Source organism: Heteronotia binoei, chromosome 7, assembly GCF_032191835.1.
Source record: "Heteronotia binoei isolate CCM8104 ecotype False Entrance Well chromosome 7, APGP_CSIRO_Hbin_v1, whole genome shotgun sequence".
In the NCBI taxonomy this organism is placed as follows: domain Eukaryota; kingdom Metazoa; phylum Chordata; class Lepidosauria; order Squamata; family Gekkonidae; genus Heteronotia; species Heteronotia binoei.
The window spans coordinates 96,940,975-96,964,315 of NC_083229.1; the positions used below are offsets into that span (position 1 = coordinate 96,940,975).

Here is a 23,341-nt window from a genome sequence, read left to right on the forward strand (position 1 = left end):
GTGCAGAGGAGAGCAATGGCAAACCACTTCTAAACATCTCTTGCATTACACTGTATTTCCCATTACTAAGCATTTGATTTGAAACTTAACTCTATCATTCATCCCACTAGTAGATGATTTGTTATAGCCACCATACCCAGACTGCATACTGCATCACTGGATATTGTTCAACCATGCCATAAGAACAACTATTCAAAGCCGGGAATGCTGTGTTTGCTAGGAGTTGCAGAATAGCATAAAATGCATGGAGGTGTGTATGCAGCCCTTGTTTATTGGTCCATTGGTTGCAATTGAGTCAAGCACAATGGCTCTGTGGACTTGTCCTTTGTCAGGGGAGCATTTGAGGTTTTTGTAATTTAGTTGTACTTGGATTTTCTTAAACTGACCTCTATTTAATTTATAAAACGTATTGTTTTTACTAACAGTTTAGTGCTTAATATGAGGACTATTTCACTATCCCAGACTAGTTTTTTTCCTGATTCATTTGATCTAAAAGTTTCGCCCATGGCTGGTCAGACTGTCCTGCCAATTAAAAAAAAAAGTTTTATCTCACTCTGGAGCAAAACAAACACACACACACACCCCACACACAGGATTTTAAAATTCTTAGCTGCCTGTAGATGAAACAAGAGCAAATAGATGTGGTATGCTTTATTATCTAGAAATCCTGACTTGCAACCTATAGACTCAAGCAGTAGGCTAAGCTGTTACGCTATGGCTGCTGGAGATACACTAGTAAGCAGGACGGTGGATTTAGGTTACAAACAAACTACTGTCGAGGGAATCCTACTCCCACACTATCTAGCAGCATAAGCTGATCAAACTCTTACTTGTGTGTGACTCTACAAAAATTGGAACACTTTTGCTTTCATCCACAAGCGCCTCAGCCTGAAAAGCATGACAATGGATGCAGCAGTTTTTATTCTGAATTTCACACATTACTAATCAGGTGCAAATGATTCAAGAATTCTAGCACTATTATTTCAGGCTCTGTGGAGTATTTTTCGTTCTTCTGGATCACTTTCTAATGGTGATTTTCTTTGGAGGCAAATTCTGATGACTTACATCATTCATCTCTTTCACGTATCAGAAATAAACCATTGGTATCTACTGCAATTGCTTACTCTTCATGGCAGAACAGGCCATTAGGAATAATCAGAAAATCATACGTCTGAAGGGGAGGGATAGATGTTATCTAGGGGAAATACTTTTACTGAGGCAATAATGTGTATTTTCAACTCACCTCATTGCAATAATCACTGTTTTTACTATTTCAACCCCACTTTATTTTTGCATTCTACTTAAAAAGAAAACGGCTACAGTAACACAAGCCCTGTTAATTTTATAGAACAATAGCTGGTGGTCCTTGGAGTATATCCAGGGGACTTTGCTTAGCCATTTGCATAGATAAGAAATTTGTCCTGTGGGAGTGATGGAGCAAGATGTCTCATGACTAAACTTTATTATCTTTGAAACTACGGAGGAAGGGCAGTCATCGTCTTTGCAGAATAAATGCTGGAAAATGTAAGGGACTCAGAAACATGATGTCTTCTGCTATCCATCTCCACCCTGGTATGGTTCATATTTTTAATCATGGCCTAGGTGCTACTGTTTGAATTACTAATCAGTACTTTCACAGTGCTCTCACCTGAGTGGCCCAAGCTAGCCTCATCTGGGTTGGCTTTGGTCAGTACTTGAATGCAAGACTATTGAAGAAGTCCAAGGTTGTATGCAGAGCCAGGCAATGACAAACCATCTCTGTTTGTCTCTTGCCGTGAAAACTCAATGGGGTCACTGTAACTTGGTCACAACTAATGGCATTTCCGCCACCATTCATACCACATGAGTTTTTCAGATCCACTCCCAGATCTGAATTCAGTAAACCCCAGAATATGCAAAGTATAATACATGAAATAAAATGTTAATGCTGCTGCTGCTGTTGTTGTTATACTCTCTCAGACTCTTTCTCTCCCCAAACACAACTATTACTCCTTTTTTCTGAGAACTATGCTATAGAATATGGTGGAGGCCCATGAGGAAGTACAGGAGGTGGGAACAATCAGAAAACACCACTCCTTTAAAAATTCCCTGATTTTCTTCTTTCCCCCATTTTGTTTGCTTAAATTTTAGGGTTGCCAAACAACCAACAGGAGACCTGGGAAGGGGCATGGGGATGGTCACTGGCAATGGTCTGACATCGCTTCTGGAAAAACCCAGAAGTGGCATCATGCCTCTCTAGGAATAAAAAAAAAAAAAAATTATGGCTTTCCCTGTACAGCAGCTACTGGGGGACTGGCAAGCCTAATTTACAGCTACATTCTTGACATAATTGGGAAGTCCCCTGTCTTTTTGCAGGTAACCCAGTTCTTCAGCTTTTGCTATCCACATGAAAGATCACAAAGAATGATCTTAGACAGCCGCACAGAAACACCCAGAAAGAATTCAGAAAATTCAAACAAAAAAGTAATTTGGAAAGCCAGGAAATGAATTATGTCTACTGAACCTATGAGTACAAAAGATGGACCCTTGAAGAAGGATACTCCCAAAATGAAATTGAACTGGTTCTTTTATCATTTGTTGGACTACAGTTTAAAAACGGCATGGTTCTTTGGACAGTAGTTGTGTCGTTCATAGGATGGTCTGCTATCTGTATTACTGAATTGTTTACTAGCACACAGAAGTTGCTAATTGTAGATTACATTGAGTATTATTTTCTACATGGAGTGAGTGTGTCATATTTCCCACCTGGGGACTGACAACCCTAACAGCTGGTGATACTGGATTCGCAATGCTTTGGAGAAGGAAAGGGCAAGTGTGATATAACAATTAACATGGCAACTTAAAACCTGAGAGACCATCTTAAAATTCCTGAGCACCCATGAAGTTAATTATGTCATCTTTGGCCAGTTATGATATTTCAGTCTAACAGGGCTGCTGTGAGATAAAATTAAGCGGGGGGGAAACTGATGCTTCCCTGAACTCCTGGTAGAAAGGAGTGGGATTTTAAAAAATCTGATAGTTAATAGGTCAGATTGTTTAGATTTTCCCTTTTGTAGTTATGAAAAAATACTACTTTTGAAGTTATGAAAAATATACATTACCCTATGTATTGACCACATTGATTCTCCCTGGGTCTTTTGCTTCTTTCTCTTATGTTTGGCATTCTTTAATGTCCACAGTGATAAGTGAGAACACTAGGTAGAACAAGAGTGAGATTTATACTATTTTGTGGTTGCCTTTTCTGACTTCAGTGGAAATTTGCCTCAGGAGTAAGTGGAAACATGGAAGAGGGCACAGGAGCAGAATAATAAATGCCCAATTTTACTCAGCTTGGAATTTGGTTTTAGTCATTAATCACTAACCACCCTGCTGTAACTTGCCTATGTGAAAGAATGTATGCCTCTGAGCAAGAGCAGAATGTCTTTACAAGTGGCTATACTCACACACACACAAATTCTGGGACAAAACCAAAGAGATGTAATGCTCCACTGATTTAAACTCCAGAATCGTTCACAACAGAAGTAGGATTATTCTATAGAAACCAAACTACAAAGGCAGTACACTATCCAGGCAGTCTTGAACCTCATCAAATCTCACTAAAGAAAAACAAAGTTTGGGGGAGGATCTAAATAAATCTGAGCCAAAAATAATCAGTTCTTGGATTGTCAGGATTTTTTTCCCTCACTGCACAGTAAGCACACATGTCTACCCAATTGACATTCAGGGTAGGGTTGCCAAGTCCAATTAAAGAAAAATCTGGGGACTTTGGGGGCGGAGCCAGGAGACTTTGGGGGTGGAGCCAGGAGACGTTGGGGGTGGAGCCAGGAACAAGGATGTGACAAGCATAATTGGACTCCAAGGGAGTTCTGGCCATCACATTTAAAGGGACAGCTCACCTTTTTAAATGCCTTTCTTCCATAGGAAATAATTAAGGATAGGAGCACCATCTTTTGGGGCTCATAGAATTGGACCCTCTGGTCCAATCGTTTTGAAACTTGGGGGGTATTTTGGGGAGAGGCATTAGATGCTATACTAAAAATTTGGTGCCTCTACCTCAAAAAATAGCCCCCCCAGAGCCCCCAATACCCACGGATCAATTCCCTATTATTCCCTATGGGAATTGTTCTCCATAGGGAATGATAGAGTGCCTAGTAGACATTTCCCTCCCCCCCCACACGCTTTCTAAAGGGGGGGGGAGGGCCTCCATACCAGGGAATCCCCCCTCCCAGCCCCCTCCCTCTCTCACACACACAAATACTTACCAGATCTTCTTCCGGAGAACTCTTGCTGTGAAAATGAAAGCAAAGAAAGGGAGGGGCCGTTCTCCGAAGCCCTTACTGTTTCCTTCTTCCTGCCCAGCCTTAAAGGGGCAGATGTTTTACAAACTGCTCAGGAGCTCTACACCAACATGAGCCCTACAGGTATGTTCTTCCCCCCCCCCTCCACCCCCCCCACCCCACTTCCCAATTTCTGGAGACCGGGGGATGAAGCTGCGAACCCAGAAGTCTCCCGGCAAAGCGCGGGGGGGGGGGGGTTGGGAAGCCTAATTCAGGGTCATTTCTAAACTGGAGAAATTGATTTCTAGGTAGGTATAATTTAGAAACCTCCACAGACCCCCACTTTTTCCAAGACAGCTTGGAATCCTACCCCGCACTCTTATACTCTGTAACATCTCTTGAGAGAAGAATGTACATTTACTAATTAAATCAACCAGGAACTACAAATATGGCCATAAACAAATTGTCATGACCTGCACAATGAGTCTATGTGTTTGAGATGATGGGGACTGGGTAAACCTCACCATACAATTTCTGACTCTGTATAAAAGTCTCATGAGTACCCAGAATGGGAAAGAAAATCTGAATGGTGATTTCACAGGGTAGTCAACCTCCATGTGGTAGCTGGAGATCTCCTAAGATTACAATTGATTTCCCAGCAACAGAGATCAGTTCAAACAGAGAAAATGGCCACATTATTCTCAATTGAATTCTTACCCCTCCCCAAATCCCTAACCCAGATCTGGCAACTCCATGATTCCAGGGGGAAAGTTGAAATCAGCTGTTCTTACTAAGATACAAAACACATACTAATAAATATTTCTTCTTATTTTGCAGTGGTATCTGGAAGCATGCTTTTCAGAGCAAGGACCTGCAATTGAGACATAATCTTTCTTCTCTCATCATTTTGGTATCTAATATAGCTACTTTAAAAGGAGCAAGATGACACCCTGCTATTTTGCAAGCTAGCATCAGTATATTTTGCATTACAAGGGCTATCTTGTAATAAGCCATGGCATCTCATATTTTCCTACTTCAGCTTGCAAATTTCAACAAGAACCACTTCCAAACCATCAATTCCATGCTATTTTGACTGCAATAAGTGGCAGCTACAGAGCTGAATTCTGGTCCTGCTTGAGCTTTGCAAAGTCATTGCAAATGCTGGGGCCATTAGCAACAAAGTGATAAAAAGTTCACTTTAGCTGTGGCATATATAATTTATATTCACTGATTGTATTATGCCTTAAATAAGGCTTGCATTCTTGTCCTAATAGTAATTTAAAAAAAGCAATGCTGGCTGAATTGTACTTTTTATTTTAATTTGAAAAATAGAAAGGCCTGCCTGCATGTATTAAGAGAAAACAATTACTGCCAACAGCAAATAACATATAACTCTATTGGAACAGCCAGATCATAATCTCTTTATAGTACATCACTTCTGATGAATTCTCTTTCTTCATCAGTCAGTGACAGTTTGCTCTGACAACAAGATTGATTAGGTAGGACAGGAAATGATTGCAAGATTCAGCCAATATCCCAGCAAAGCTCATTGAATTCTCACACTTGTTCATCCAAAGATGAAAACACATTTAGGTGGAAGAATATATATCCACTGAGAGAGTTATAAATCTGCCCACAAAGATATCAGAAGTATGTCTTTTGAAAAGCAAGTAAAGTCAGTGGTTAATTTCTAATCCCCAGGGCTTTTTTTTTAGCAAGAATACACAAGAACACAGTTCCAGCTGGCTTGACATCAGGGAGTGTGGCCTAATATGCAAATGAGTTCCTGCTGGGTTTTTTCTACACCGCCCCCCCCCCCCTAATCCCAATAAAGTTTAACCCTGCTAGAAAGAATTAGCTTCTATGGCCAGGGAGTTTTCTCTAATATTCCTAAACTTGTGGGAACTATTAAAATTCCATGGAAAGGGAAATGCACTTCGCACATGGTCAAATGCACTTTGGTCATCACTTATTCGGTAGAAAGCTCAGCCATGGAGTTATACAAAGCAACCCTCTGCTTTGCCAGCTATGCTTAGATAAGCTTTTATAAAATTCTCACGGAACAAGTCCAAGCAGGGATATTGCTCAGCTTGGCAAATAGAGAGAGAAGAATGAAGACAGGTGAACACAGGGGACTCACTGCTTCTGAAGAGACTTTCTGCTAGGGTGTTGGATTGTCTCATCTCCCTACCCTATTGCTTTCTTGCCTTGTACCTGGAAATCCCATTGCACTGGCAGACAACTTCTCCAGAATGAACCCAATTGTGTCTGTTGGTAGGATGGAATCTGGGAGCAGTGAATCTGGAGAACTGCATTCTTCTGAGCCAGGGCCTGGCCTGCCACTAGGCAACCTAGGTAATTGTCTAGGGTGCTGGCCTTCTGGGGGTGCTGAATTTGGGTGCCCCATGTGACTCAGTAATGTTATCAGTGCGGGGGGGGGAGGGCACCAGAAGTTAGCCTTGCCTAGGGTGCCAGACAGTCTAGGGCTGGCCTTGTTCTGAGCCCAATGATTTCAACTGATTTAGAGGTGTCCACACCTATTTAGGATGACATTGCAAGTTTTCAATAAATCCTTTTAGCACCAATAGCATTTAATTTACATTCTAAAATCTTATAGATATTTGCCTGGGGCTTGTCCTGAGATCTGTGAACATAAGCAAAAAACAGGTTCATGAGGTTGTTTGTTTATCTGGGGAATCGTTATGTTGCCTCTCCTGGGGAACCATCTAAAATAACATAATAAATCATAACATTAGAAGTTATCTATTACATCCTGGCATTAAAGAAAATCAGCCAGCTAGATAATATGGGAGGAGGAGATTCTTCTGATACCCCAGCCCTAACCATAAGGGGCTTTAGAATTAAGAGCTAGCATTTAGATACAGAATGCCTGACAAATTTAACAATCAAAATTAAATGGATATAAAGAATTGTATTACTTGAAGATGCAGGCTACAAACTGATTCACAGACTATCCTCTAGAACTTGGAGTGCCAGTAAACAGCTACTTAGGATGATATATATGGGGCATCCCACCAACCAAACACCCGCATATCAGAATTCTATTATAGCACCACAAACACAAATGCTCTCCAGAATGTTAGGGATTTGTCTTTTTCAGGGCAGTCAGTCTTCACATCTCTAGTAATTTCATAGCTATGCTAAAGAAAGATCACTTTGAGAATTCTACGTTTTTATCCCAGGACTCAGCAAGTTGTAGGGTTCATTCAGGGAGCTCTTTGACTATTCTCAGCAAAGTTTCCAGGGCTGGCATTCAGTCCATTTGCTCAGCCATTAGACAGAAGTGTAAACACTTTGATCCCTGCTGTTTCTTTCCCTGGAGCCAAGGTAGGTTTCTAAAAGGTCATAGATGAAGAACAGGGTGAGAAGTAGATCCAGGTGGGCAGCCATCCTGAAGCAGTAGTCCAGTGGCACTTTTAAGACCAACAAATGTTGGTCAAAAGTGAGAAATAGATGGAAGATAAGCAGAAGAAAAGTTCCTGCTGTCCCGATAATCCTGCTGCTGCTTGTACAAGGGACAGCTGACAATCGGGGGGGGGGGGAGGGGAACATGCAACTTATTTTGAGCTGGAAGCTCTTTGAATTTGTCATAACTCCTTCAGACTTGATGGCCAAACTAGCTTAGTTCCAGTGAGAAGTTCAATACATGTTGAGATCTCAGACCAACCTAGAATAAATTTTCCACCAGCAGAATTAACTTTCTTGCCTTCCCCTAACCACTGCAGCCCATTGATCTCCACAAAATTCTGCTCTTCAGGGATAGGATGATTGTGTGGGGGGGGGAGGGGAGGCTGAAGCAGTTAGGAGGAATTGGTGGGAAATGGCAACTTGTTTTGGATCCAACCTGCTAAACATTGTTTAATACACTCCTTACCCCCACAGATGAATCTAGGATGCATGTAGATATCAGTGGTGAGGCAACAGAAAACAAATGCTCTTCGTGATGGGGGAAATGGCTGCAAGAAATGACCCATCATGGTTTGTGATTAGCAGTAATCCCTGGCCATGAAAACCAACAAAGGCTGGTCCCAATTAGCTGAAAAATCAATCTGGTGGAGAAGAATGAAAAATGAGGGTTGACAGAATAGGGTGAATAGATTACATATTCACCCATAATCAAATCAGATGTTCTGATGAATTCTTAGAATATATTCAAACAAGAAATCCTCAGGTGCATTTTGTTCCCTTTTTAAAAAATTACATTTATCCTTAATTTCCCCATGCTATACCTGCATTTCACTTCTTGTTTTTGTTGCTCATTTGTTCTTTAGTTTAGAAAATGAACTTCAGTCTTTTTAGAAAAAAAGGTTGTGAACAAATGTAGCTACATATTATTTATATAGAAAATTTCTATACCACCATTTCAGACCCCTGCTTGAGGTGGCTTACAATTAAAAACCACAGAAAAAAAATCCAAACTATTTTATTGCAATGTACAGTAGGAAAAAAGGGGGGAGGATGATAATGATTGAGTACAGACAGGCAGCTTGGGGCAGTCAGACAACATGCACCTCACTGCCAAAAGAGGGATGGGCTGCATGCACTCTGGGGGAGCAGTCAGTCCGCTCAAGTGCATGGGAGGCACTTCCCTGGCACATCCCAGCCATTCAGACAGCCGGAAAAAGCAACAGGCAAGTGCTTCAAAGATTTGCTACTGCTTAGTAAGTGGTAGCTTTTTAAAGCGGCAGAGAGGCACTGGAGGACAACATAAGGCTGGGAGTTAGGTGGGACCCAGATGTCTGGGTTGAATGTGCAATTTAAATCCGGCTGTGGGGCGTTCCTGTGTTGGCCCAAATAGGCTGTCTGTATTCAGCCAGAGTTTGTAAAGCAAATTACATGCTTCAACTACAAAGTGTATCTTCAGTCCCTGTCATATTCTTTGCATAATGGGTTATGTAAACATCATTTCTAGCAAACTTTCCAAACCTTTCGTTTAAAAAATGCACTTTATTATTCCAGACTTGAGGGGGAATACTCCACAAAGTAAGATGTGGAAATTGAAAGGGAAAATGTATGGTTCACTTAGAAAATTGACATCACCTCTTTTCAGACCAACATGAGGCATTCACAAGTAAAACCATATGATAAAATCACAGTGGATATTTTTTTGCTCACAAGACTCCACCGCTTACAGGGAGTATTGGTGCTGGGTATTGTGAAATAATGCATTCTACTACCACCTGAATTTTTGTTTGTTTGTCTGGTTTTTGGGAGGGTTTTAGGGGGGTTGTGAGACATTTTCTTATCCTTAATACACTGAAATTTGATTTGAGATATGAATATGCACCAAAATATGATTTCTAAAAGTTTTTCCCAAACATGGTAACAGGGTTAAATGTTCTTCTGTCTTACATTTCCAGTTCTTCCAGACACCAGTGGGTTTCCCACAGACTACAAGATAAATCTACAAGGAGGGAATCTCATTAAGGCAACAGCTGAAGGTGAACAGAAGCAGTCAAGGAAGGAATTAACCTCCTCCTGTCTTCTGTTTATGGACTGCAAATTGTACCCTCCTGACTCCCTTGGATGACAAAAATCAGACTTCCAAAAAACATGGAAGAGCCAAAACACATCGTGCATGAGACATCTTAAAAGTACTGTGAAGTAATTAGAATTGGGTGAAATTAGGAGGAAAAGATACCTCCTGGCTTTCCTAGCAAAAGAAATCTGTAGAAGGAATCAGTGAAAGGTTAGTGGGATAAGCAAAGCTATCTGATATACAAATTTTAAAAAAGAAGAAATGAATGGTAATTATGAAGCGTAGGAGGGGCAAAAGACTGGATTAAGAATACTGTCAAATATTTTCCCCAATGCTAACATAAAAGGTCATTGCAGGAGAGACAGTATTGACTAAATAAGTAACTAAGGTGTACTCAGAGATAAGCCCCATTTTATTCAACATGGCTTACTTCCAGGAAAGTGTTCTTAGGACTGCAGCCTAAAGAACTAACTTTCAGACACACAGGGCGTTTTCGCACTGACCTTAATCGGCAGCGAAGCCCCTCTTCACCGCGCAGGATCTGCGCGGATTTTGCACTAATTGCCGCGGAGCACCCGGAAGAGCCGGAAAGTCCCGGGGCTTTTGTGGCGCAAATGGAAACTGGTTTTTGGCGGTTTCCATTTGCACCGCAAAAGCCGCGGGACTTTTCGGCTCTTCTGGATGCTCCGCGGCAATTAGTGCGAAATCCGCGCAGATCCTGCGCGGTGAAGAGGGGCTTCGCTGCTGATTAAGGTCAGTGCGAAAACGCCCATAGTGACTGTTTGCAAGTAGATTTTCCTATTCTTACAGAGAAAAAAATCCAGTTGCAAAGAATGTTATTTAGTGTGTGTGAACACACCCACAGACACTCAGAAAGAAAACACTAGTCTGGATAGGCTGCAGTTTTTCTAGGACAGTACACATGAAAAAAGCAGAAATACACTTTTACATGGACATCAGGAGAAAGTGCAAGACATGCAGAACTCTTTTCAACTAAATTCCAAAGACAGAGTTTTGATAATGAACTCATCTTGGTTTGACTTTATTTTTATCATTTCCAGATGAAGAAGGCCTGTGGGAAGTCAGATGTCTTTCCTTAACACCTTTTTAAATTAATTATGTACTTTTAGGTGCTTAAAAAATCAATATCTTCAGCACAATTAAAACAATGTCTATACAACTGAGACATTCCAATCAAAAGCCTAAAAAATGAACAAAAAAACAATCCTACCATATAACATAATACCAGACTATTTATATACCCATTTTCTGTATCCTATACTGTTTTGATACTGTACAAAATACAAGTAACACAAAAGTGCCCTGATGCCAGTATTTATCATGCTAGTACAGTTTAAGAGTGAAGATGGCATTGCACAGCCCAATTTTATCAGATCTCAGAAGCTGAGGAAGACAATGACAAACCACCTGTACTTCTCACTTGCTTTGGAAGCCCCTCTTCGGGGTCACCACAAACCAGCTGTGACTTGATGGCACTTTATACACACACAGTACAAACTAGGCTATCATTTTAGATATCTATATGATGTTGTTTTGTATCCTAACTAATATGTTATCTTTGCAATGTAGTTACTGCAGCAAAAATACTACCCATGACTGAATGTTATGTCACATAGGTACTGTATGAGTATTCCATATCATGTGATTAAACAGGATCACATGAGTACTTCCCATAGCAACAATGGTGACTACAACATAGTAGGAACATAAATATAAATACTAACCGCATCCTACTCAATATAGAACATGTATGTCTTACTCATGTATTATAACAGCCTACCACAGCAATCACACCACAGAGTTAACATATTAATTGTATTGCATTTCAACCTTTCTCCATAGTATGGCTGCCAGCCCCAGGTCCCAGCAGGGGATCCCTCAGTTTTGGGGGCTCCTCTTCACCATGGACCAGCTGGCCAGTGGTGAAAAACCCCTCCCCTATACATAGACATCATTGTGTAATGTTCCTAATGTGATGACATCACCTGGAAGTAATGTCATTGCATCAGGGCTGTTGCACAGGGATGGTGTGGTATTTGGGCAAAGTCTATGGTTTTGAGGATGAATAAACTATAGAATTTCACCCAAACATCAGACTGTCCCCATGCAATATCCCGGCCCACCCTGGAACACCCCCCCAATCCCACCCCCCAGGACAGAGGAGGAGACCTGGCAACCCTACTCCATAGTACAAATATATTACTGTTTAACCTGCCTGAAATAAGAAAATTAAACTGAATACCATACTGAAAATTCCTTTTGTTGTACAATAGAACTGACATGATAAAGCTCAACGTTTAGCTCATATTTCTGGTGAATGATCTCAAAACACCTGTAGCTTTGCCTGATTAAAGAAATGATTAAACTTTTGCTATATGGCCTGCTGAAGTTATGTGTAAAGTCATTGAACTGGAGGATTACAGCTAATGGAACCTTATAAAGGCATTTCCCTGAGATTTAATGACCCCCCCCCCAAAAAAAAAAAACAACAACAACAGTTCTGGGTGCAATGTAGAGATATTCAATGTGACGGTTAATCAGGGTTTTAATTGACCTCCCTTGCCAGTGTGAAGGGACTCTCAGCCCTACCCTTCCAACCTCATCTGCCTTGAGTTGCTGCCACCTAACCTCAGATAGAGAAGGGATGAGGTTTGCAAACAGCTGGTCCCTCCTTTTCTCACCAGTGCCTCTCTTGAGCAGACTGGACTGAATAATCAGGACAGTCTTGATTGGTTCTATTCCAAGGCCATTTTCAAGGCAGCACTGCAACTTAACTGCCTTCCACCCACTGATAGCCAGCAGAAGTGCTCTGACAGTCAGAAAGCAAGGGCTTTGGGGAAGGACAGTGGCTCAGTGGTAGAGCATCTGCTTGGTAAGCAGAAGGTCCCAGGTTCAATCCCCGGCATCTCCAACTAAAAAGGGTCCAGGCGAATAGGTGAGAAAAACCTCAACTTGAGACCCTGGAGAGCCGCTGCCAGTCTGAGTAGACAATACTGACTTTGATGGACCAAGGGTCTGATTCAGTATAAGGCAGCTTCATATGTTCATATGTTCAAGGGCTGGATCCAACTAATTGTCATTGCCAAATACAAAATAAGTAGTAAAAATTCCAGAGCTATATAGCAAACCAACAATGTTTATTTGATAAAACTTGGAAATTGTGATTTTTTTTAAAAAAAGTTTTATTTGGGGTACTAAAGTCCACATAATGAATGGGGGTTAGGGGGAGCAGCATTAGACTTGCTTCTGGGCTCCCCATAGTTGCATATCAACAAATAATAGATATATGTCCTTCAGTGCTGGAGAACAGATGTATAACTTTATCAAAGATCTCAAAGACATAGAGCATTTCTGTGAGAAAAGACGGTACTTGTGTTCCTCACATTTTCTCCTCCCTTCCTTACATTTTCCTTATTTGAGTGGTATTCAACATGATTCAACATAAAATAAAATGTAAAGTTCACTAAATGATATTGGAGAGGGCTAGGGTTTACTTATTACTATTCAATACAACCCTGCGAGGACACTGAACATGAACATATGAAGCTACCTTATACTGAATCAGACACTTGGTCCATCAAAGTCAGTATTGTCTTCTCAGACTGGCAGCGGCTCTCCAGGGTCTCAAGCTGAGGTTTTTCATACCTATTTGCCTGGACCCTTTTTTGGAGGTGCCAGGGATTGAACCTGGGACCTTCTGCTTCCCAAGCAGATGTTCTACCACTGAGCCACCGTCCCTTCCCTGTTAATCTGTATTGCACATAGCCCTTACACTGGCAGTTGACTGACCTATGAACTTGCTTTGAGTCTTACCTCAGCTGTGACAACTTTCTCAGCTCAGTTTACCTCAGCTATTACCACCTTCCATCTTTCCATACAGAGGATAATCATACTAACCTCCATTATCAGGTTGTTGTAAGGACTATAAGATAAAGTACACAAGTGTTTTGCATGCCTTATCAATGCTTATGGTAAATAACTTTCCCCTGTAATAAAATATTGTTCTTCGAGTACCAGCAGAATGCAACCCCCTCCCTCCCCACAGAACAGACCTAAATGAATGATATTTGAATACCATGCAAATAATGAGAAGGACTGTGTTCTTTTGGGCTATAAATTAATGACTAGAAAAGTCCCAAACCTAGAAACTTCCTATAGCACAAAATGACCTACCTATTTTGCAGCACAAATCATTATTTATAGCAAAGTGAAGGTTATTTTGTGCAGTGACAAATTGCTTCTACCTCCACCCTCCTGAAAGGCAAATAATAGTTTACAGGTTTAGCATTGCAAACCTTATTAAGTAAAGCCTTTCTGTGCAAAGTTGCTGTATTACTCAAGTCACTTTCTTAAATTAAGTCCCAAATCAGAGAATGGAACAGGACTGACCTTGGATCGTGGTGGTGCTCGAATGTACCATTTACAGTCTACCGCCTCTGTTTCAGAAGCTTTCCCTTCCTTCCCAATCTGCAGAGATTCCACAATTCCTTCAGATCCTCCCATCTCAAACTCACAAACTGAAAAAATGAAATATAATCCAAAAAAAAAAATTTCAAGGAGCAGAAAAAGTCAAGGAGCAAGCAAATATTATTTTATTATTATTATTATTGCAAGCAAAATTTGAAACTTCCAAGTGTTATGAAACATTGAACATACCGACCTGGCAATGGTTTCAAAACACCAAGGTCCTTGAAGTCAGGATCTTAAAATAAAATCAAGGAAGAGAAAGATTAGGGTGGTTTTTTCATAAATTCAGTTACAAAGCAGGATTACTTTTTTATTCTGGAGGCCTGCAGAGAAGGACTTTCAATGAGCACTAAATAAATGTGACTCAGAAGTCACCCACTGAAGGATAATGAAATGCATGTCGCCATTTGAACAAGCTGGCATTAGATTCTCTTTTCTTTATGGAAAAGGCTTCCTTCCCCTTTTATCAAAATATGAGTCACTAAAAAAGGACTTAGTCGTAAAAGCTGTTTTAATCACAAACAAGACTGTAAAGAAATAATTCCAGGTAACAATTGAAATATGAAACATACATCAGGTAGAAAGTCTGCAGTAGTGGAAAGGGTCATCAAGTTGCAGCAACTTATGGTGACCCCAAAGACAAAGGACATTCAGAGGTAGTGATTGCCATAGCCTGCCTCTGCATTGTGACCCTGGACTTCCTTGGTGGTCTCCCATCCAAATACTAGCGAGGGCTAACCTTGCTTAATTTCTGAGATCTGATGGGATCAGGCTAGCCTTGTCTATCCAGGTCAGTGCAGAAAGACTACTCCACAGTATTACAAGTGCACAATCTATTAGCACTGTGGTTCCTGGGAAGAGGGACTTGTACAACAGCCAGTGTTGTGGTCTTTTGAAAAACAGAACAAGCTATTAGGTGTAAAAAGTCCATAAAAGTCACTGGGGTCTACAGAGTGATTTATGCAGTGCAAATCTGCTTCCTTGTAGGGATAAGATTTAAAGAGAATAGGGTTTTAAAAGTTTTACTCTATGAACATTGCAGCTCCTGCCTCAGGAGAAAAGCTTCTGATAGGACTGGGTTTCCTAGAATGTCCAGGATACTGCTGGTACTACAAGGGATAATGTGACATTGGTGCAGAGGTTTCCTGGCACCGGCATTGACTTCAGAGGTACGTGTGCCAAATGGAGAATCCTGCAGCACATTACTTCATGAGAGCGTGCACTCTGAGTCATGGAGTGAGGTAATATCAGTGACTGGCTGCATCCAGAGATATGGAATACTTTCTTCCTCAGAAATTCCCCCACAGCCTGAGTATCCTCTCATATAATCCATTCCTTTTAAGATGACTTTGGGTGGCAATTAATAAAGTAGATAGCAGAGAGAGAGAGGAAGCTAGCTGGAATTTTAACCTTTGGGGGCCCTGGAAATATTGACTCAGATGCTTTATCACTCAGAGCTCCTTTTTCTGCTTTTATATTTGAAACAGCTACAAACTCTGCATAAGGTCAGATATTTCAAAGATAAGGATGGTTTACTCTATCATTTTATTCGGCATGCATATTTGAGATTCACCTTCCCAAGCAGCCATCCCTTCCCCCATCACGCACAAAAAAATTGCTGGCCTAGAAAACTTGGCAGGAATCTGTTGGGACTCAGCCTACAAAAATTGATGATTAATACTTGTTAATTGGTTCAATGAGTTTATTCACTTTAGATTGTTTTTCACACAGCTGAATTAAACTGCAACAACCCAGTGTAAGGATTTTAAAAAAATGTTTTAGAAGATGCATTCTGAGTCAAGAACAAGATAAACAGAACACATGTGCACACACAAAAGCTACATTAACACTACACTAAATAATGCATTTTGCAACTGTATTTTTGCTATTCTTACACAGTAAAAATCCAGTTGCAAAATGCATTATTTGGTGTAGCATGAACACACACATAGTAAAAATTAAGTGTTGAAATGCACTGAGACAGAATATACAATATATTAACTGTATTATAGAGTTTGGCATGGCATATGCCAAGCCATGATTTTTTCTTCATAATGACATGTCTGATAGGTTAGAAAAAAAAAAAGGCAGTTTATTAAGACTACCACTGAGTTTTTCATGGTTGCACAGTGGCCTGCCAATCTCAGTCCAATCTTCTATTCACTACACTATCTTCCCATTAAATAATTATCCATTAATCACATAGTGTTGAACTCACCGCAAACTGTTCTGGTGAGAGTGTGATGTGCTTTTGATCTCTTAGTTGCGGTTAAGAGATATGGAGTGGCCAGCACTGGCCAGCCACCAGGTAAGTAAGAGAGGGAGGTTGCTCTAATTTCAGGAGGATGTCAGATACAGAAAAAAAAACAAGTTATTTGCCATTTGTTCAACCAAACTGCTGTTCAGCAAGCCCAGTTCTGCCTTCAAGGCCAGAAGAGTTAGCCTTCCTCCTAGTTAGCAGACTAAAGCATAGATAACATTGACAAGGCAAAGGGAGAAGTAATTCACATGACAGACATGCACACAGACTTATCGCCCATTCCCTATTCCCCACAAGAGATCAGCAGCATTATATCCTCACTCCTGTTTCTGATTGGCTTATGCTTTCTCTCCACCCGGGAAATGTTTTGAAATGGAATAAAATAAATGAAATAGTCTGCATGTGGAAACAGTTACTCTAAGCATGTATTAATCACATCAAAACCTGCTGGAGTCACAGCTGGCACATGGGAGTAGGCCATGTAGGCAGCTGCCTGTGGCACTGCTTGACCAAGGGGTACTGCTAGGCGCCCCGTCCCCACATGCCGGCCGGTGCCTCGACCCAGGTGGACAAAAGAGGTGATGCAGCCTTGCTCCAAAGCTGCCTCCTCTGTGGGGAAAGGCAGCCTCAGAGTGAGCAAAGGCACTGTGCCACCTCTTTCACCCACCCGGGATCAGGGCGGATAAAAGAGGCAGCATGGCCTCACTTCGACACTGCCTCCCCTGTGAGGAAAGGCAGCTTCAGAGTGAGGCAGAGACACTACACCTGTTTCACCTGCCCAGGACCTGGGCAGATGAAAGAGGTGGCACAGCCTCTCTCCAACACTACCTCCCCTGCAAGGAAAGGCAGCCTCAGAGCAAGGCAGAGGTGCTACACCACCTCTTTTGCCTGTCCAGGATCCAGTGGATGAAAGAGGTGGCACTGCAGCTGATCAGTTGATTGACAGGGGTCCTTAAATGGGAAGGGAGAGGCAGATCAGCTGCTTCTGACACTTCTCAGCCTAGCAGGGAGGTGGCAGAAGCAACCCCAGCTCCCCCCATTTAAAGACCCCCCATGGGGTGGGGCAGTGGCCTGAGGCAGCGAAAACCCCAGCACCACCCCTGTCTGGAGTATATGCCAAGGTTATTTGCAGATTTGACTACCCTTGGTATAGAAACAAATTCTGAGTGGGGGTGGGGAAAACAGAGAGATAGAATGGGACATTGGTACTAATTCCTAATTAAGAACTGGAAATCAAGCCTTTTCCTTCTTTTCTTTTTCCATTTTGTATCATCAAATGTGTTTCATTACCATGTCAATAATTCTCAAGAGTTGGTTCAATTTCCTATAAACCTGAGAATGGATTTTTGCTCATTCACTCCTTCATAAAAGCATGTCCCATTTATCAGTAGCAAACAAGCCCCCTGTCAATGATGAAAAATTTTAGAAGATTAGCAATTTAATTTTTTTTTAATTCTAGAAACATATGTTTTCTAAGTTGCTTATAATTAATGATGCTGTGATGTCTCATGTTTGAAATCAATCTTATTCTGCTTGCTCTTTTAAGCTGCGTACCTCTGTGCTTAAACGGATAATGGCTCACAGTCTAAAATGAGCAGCACTTGGAGTGTGCTTGCATCTGTGCAATTGATGGCATTTATTGTTGTGTGGACAGTTGGACAATAGCCACTGTCAGTGCATGCTCAGAACGTTCTACTTTTCTGGGGAATGTGTAAGCTGTCTGGTACAATTCAGGAGGCCACAAAAACTAGTATTCCTGTCGCCTCCATCACATTGTCATGATGTAGAAGACTTGGAAGAATAATTTATAGGGAAAGTAAGTTCAGAGTTTATAATCTGTTTAAATAGCCATTCCTTCACCCTTCTCCTCAAGCCTTACGTTAACCAGGTGAACCAGGAGAGAGAAAGAGAGGCAGCTCCATGTGAAGTGTGCATATTTTGAAGACATCAACAGCTTGCAAATGCCCATTCATAGAACCGTTTTTGGGTCAAGCACAAAGATGATTTCATACCATTAACAGATCTTTAGGTATCCACATAGTTTCTCCGACCATTAAAGGATAACTGAGGTTATTCCAGTGATAAAATAAGCATTTGCCAAAGTTCAGCAATAATGGGTTTACCAGATGGATATTAGGAAAAGCTTTTTTACAGTAAGAGTTGTTCAAAAGTGGAATCAGCTACCTTGGGAGGTGGTGAGATCCCTCTCACCAGAAGCCTTGAAGCATCAACTGGACGAACACAGGTCAGGGATGCTCTAGGCTAATCCTGCACTAAACAGGGGGTTGGACTAGATGGTGTGTGTGGCCCCTTCCAACTCTGTGATTCTATGACTCTTCCCTTCTACGCAACAGTAAAGGCCAGGATTTTCAGTATTGACCCTGGTGTAAAAATAAAGTAGTCAAAGGTCCAGTTTTCAAATTGTCTCTGCAGTTTGGCTTCCAGCATAACAAATATCTGTAATTTAGTAACTGCATTGCTCATGACCATCACATTTCATATCTGAACAGCAGTTTTGTACTATAGAACCAGCCAGGAGCACATGTGTGCTTGTCTGCTTCTGTGCACTGCACAGCAGGACTTATATAAAAAACCCCACCCAATCCATGGGTCTGTGGTTGCAGCACATTAGTGGGCCCACTGCTCTATGATGCCAGCTTGGGGGGCACTGTCTGATTAACATAAACTGCCCCAAACTCACATGGCTTTTTAAAAGCTGAGATCCTGCCATGGCAACCTGTCCATCTGATTGCACCCCAATAATGGCAAGGAGCAGGGGACTGAATCAGATACCCACCTGATAGAGACCTCATCCAATCAGAACCCTTGTCCCATGTTCATGCAAAGCAAGATCACCCAGATTAGCCATTCTATGAACTATAACACAGAAAGCATTGTACAAAGTCAGGAACTCTGTGGAACTTTCTTTATGAGGTCTGTTTGCTCAAGCTACTCTGTTATATAGGGTTGTGCAGATGTTAAGACAGGCAGGGTCAGGAAGGTTATAGAAGCTGAGGCTCAGGCTTTGACCCCAGCCAATGATACGCAGTCTCCCTGTTGTGATGTTGGGCCTTAGACTTATCTAGAGCACCAGCAAACTGGAAAGCATAGTCACAAGTCCCATGAAATGGGACTTGGAACAGGACTTTCACTAGCTTTTACATCAACTTTGTGGCAGCAATATATAAGTTTTCTTCAGACAGTTACTGTTGCAGTCGTTAATTCCAGGAATCAGGCAGGAGGTAGCCCTAAAATACATGATACAAGAAGATATGCATGTATTTTAAAATATATCTTATTTGATTGCCCTGAGTTTTCCAGATAATTTCTTGCAAACAAATAATTTCTAGTTAGGCACAGAGGTGTCTGTGTTTATATCAGCTATCCTCACAGCACTATTGAAACAACAGGGCTGCAAAAAGACATTGTAGCCCAAGGAACTCTTCTGACCTGTCAATTGGAATGGCAGCATGGATCCTGCTTCCAGAATATGTGCCACCTACCAAATCACATGGACATCTGCTCCAATGTTAGACTATTGTGGTAGGTATATTATAAGTCAGATCCACAATATGAGACAGTAATTGTGTGCAGAAATTTTTTTTTCCAGATCCAGATATATTAGAGGGGGGGTGGGACACAACACCCTGGTATTTCCAGTTTCTGGGGCTCCAAATACCAGTATTTGGACACACACACACCAGGTTTCTGATATTTTTAGCTCTATTATTCTTCATGGGGAATCTTTCCTGGAGGGCTGGGGGCTGTTTTTAAAATTACTAGCACAAAAATTGCCAAGGACCTGCTGACACCTGTTCTTTAAATAACTCCAAATTTCAAGTCAATTGGACCAAGGGATCCAGTTCTATGGGCCCCTAAAGGAGGTGCCCTCAGCCATCCTTCATGCTTTCCTATGGAGGAAAAAATGCAATATATATATATATATTGAGGAAAAAATGCAATATATATATATAAATGTAAATCCTAGAATCTCGCCCCATAGAAATGCCATTGCAAGCTATTGCTAAACTCAAACAATGTAAAATCCAAGAATCTGAAACTATATACAATGTGAGAATCTCAAACTATGTAAAGCACAATCTCCATGTAAACTGCAGAAGTCCACAAAAAAATCATGAACCCCAATACAAAGCAACTCCACCAAAGAATGAACTTTTTAAAAACACACACAAAAAAACACCAACTTGAAACTGACAGAATCTTACTTAGATCAGTCTGGCAAGCCCTGGGAGACACAGAAATAGGGGTGGGGGGAGAGTCCTGGTAGCCTTCAGACTTTGACTCCTAATATTCTTGGTTAATCTTAAATATTTCCATGATTTTTCATGACATTTATTTGATCCCTTAAAAATTCTAAATATATTTGAGAGACCTGAATATATTCAGAGAATACCAATAAGGTATTTTACAGATATATTTTTGGACTGGGATTATCAGAATGCACTTCCCTATGAGGCTGTGGCACTCTAAAGCACATTACTTGTATATATGCAGGCCCACACTGCCTAGATGTGGTTTGGTGCCTCCTCTAATGAGATGGGGAGCAGGCTACAGCACAGGACAGTCAGGAAGAATTGCCGGTCTGACTATGCACCGCAGACAGGATCACAGGCTTTTTAGTTCCTACTCAGATGTGCTAACAGTGTGAAGCATGTGGGTTCAATGACGAGTCGAAGTTGATACAAAGACTACATTTATTGATAGACTGATACTTTCTGTGTAACAGATTCTTGAGAGTAATGCTGCATATACATTGATACAATACTTTTAAGGCTTACTTCAAAAGGATTCCAAAGGATGGGGTTGCAGGGTAGCTCTCACACATAAACTATCATAAATGTCTACATTCCCACAGTGTTATCAAGACTCTGTCCTTGCTTTCCCCAGATGTCTCACACTCCCTACCAAGAATGTATGGGAAGGTGCTGATTACTTCTTCTCAAGTTAGTTTCATTTCTCGCTACTTCTACTCTTTAGGCAATAAAGCAAGAAGGGGGGAGGGAAAGAATAACAAGGCTAGCAAAACTGGGTCCTCCATGATACTTCACAGACCAGGGTTAGGTGGAACCCTATAACAATCAATTATCAATGGAATTTCACCATGCTTGACAAACAACTTCTTCTATTCACATCCCTTTTATCTACCTGAGACCTAATGCGATGCAACATCTTCTGGTTCATGCCTCTATAAGATCAAAGACAGACCATTAGGATTATTTTATCTGACTTTCTTCATGATATACGCTTGAGAAGTTCACCCAGTAACTTCTACATCAACCTTAACCAAAGCCAGAGCAAAGCCTCATTTGTCACAGCAGGGCCTAATTAAATTTTTCATCTACAAGTGAGAACAGTGCTTGGCCTGATTTTCAGAGGTGTTACTCACAACATTTTCATGTTAAGTGTAAGTCTGCTTTTGTACTGAGGTTTTGGTCTGATTTGGCATATGTATGTGTGTTAGAACATCCAGAAGACATCTCCTCTGTCACCACATAATCATCCACTTTGGACGTTTCTCCCCACTTTATTGCAATTTTTCCCAAACTTTTCCAAGGTATAATCTTTTTGGAAAGATGAATCAAAGTGGGTTTGCATGCAACATGGATGGGAAGGTACATGTTAGTGTAGACCCACCTACAATGACACCATATTTCTTCTTCAGGCTCTGCCATCCAGTTCTTTTTTCCACAGGAGGACTTTTACAAGATTTAACTCCCCCCACAAACAATTTACATATTGCTACCACATTATAATGATCTATCTATGTATTTATTTACTTTACACCCAACCAGGGCTTTTTTTGAGCAGGAACGCAGTTCTGGCTGGCTTGACATCAGGGGTGTGGCCTGATATGCAAATGAGTCCCTGCTGGACTTTTTCCTATGTCAAAAATGGTGCCATCAAGGAGTGTGGCCTAATATTCAAATGAGTTCCTGCTAGGTTTTTTTCTACAAAAAAAGGCCCTGCACCCAACTTTTCTCCTCAATGAAGACTCTAAGTAATTTATATTTGTTCTCTTCTCCATTTTATCCTCACAACAATCCTATGAGGCAGGTTAGGCCAAGAGTGTATGACTGGCACAAAGTCATCCAATGACTGGCAGAGCAGAGATTCAAAACTGGATCTTCCAGATCCTAGCTCAACACTCCACTGGAGATCTAGTTTGGTGTAGTGGTTAAGTGTGAGGACTCTTATCTGGGAGAACCGGGTTTGATTCCCCACTCCTCCACTAGCACCTGCTAGAATGGCCTTGGGTCAGCCATAGCTCTGGCAGAGGTTGTCCTTGAAAGGGCAGCTGCTGTGAGAGCCCTCTCCAGTCCCACCCACCTCACAGGGTGTCTGTTGTGGGGGAGGAAGACAAAGGAGATTGTGAGCCGCTCTGAGACTCTTCGGAGTGGAGGGTGGGATATAAATCCAATATCATCTTCTTCTTCTTCAATCACTACACCACACTGGGTATTCTAATAATTCCTCTGGATCTTTATATTTTTAAATTGTGGATATATGCCTTCATCTCTGCAACAAACAGGATTAGAAATATTTTTTTAAAAAAAAATTATGGAAGCTGAGTATCCGGAGGACCTAGTAAATGGATTGTTGTAATGTTATAATGCTATAGCAATATTTCAAGTTGATTTCTAAAAGCCTCCCAAAGCCCTCTGGTGGTAGAGGGGAATGGCAGCCCTGGGAGTAGAATGTGGGAAGAAATACTGTATGGATGATCCAGTATCACTGCAAACCCTTCTGCATTCACCGTGGCAATGAAAGATACACAGAAAATCATTGTAGAAGCAG

The 23,341-nt window shown here is 41.3% G+C and overlaps 1 protein-coding gene across 5 annotated transcripts in view; it reads right to left on the bottom strand.

The window, feature by feature from the left end:
- The window catches only part of NETO1 (neuropilin and tolloid like 1), a 149,252-nt gene that overhangs the window by 43,185 nt on the left and 82,726 nt on the right, over positions 1-23,341 (bottom strand). For 4 of the 5 annotated variants that reach the window (XR_009555671.1, XM_060244069.1, XM_060244070.1 and 1 more), the window contains exons 5-6: positions 14,459-14,500; positions 14,188-14,315 (exon numbers count right to left, since the gene is read on the bottom strand). Coding sequence is in view for 4 of the 5 variants with exons in the window: in XM_060244069.1 (XP_060100052.1) it covers positions 14,188-14,315; positions 14,459-14,500 (170 nt within the window). In the remaining variant the exon portion in view is untranslated. Of the gene's footprint in view, positions 1-14,187; positions 14,316-14,454; positions 14,501-23,341 lie in introns of those variants that run through there. The other variant, XM_060244073.1, reaches the window with a different exon arrangement.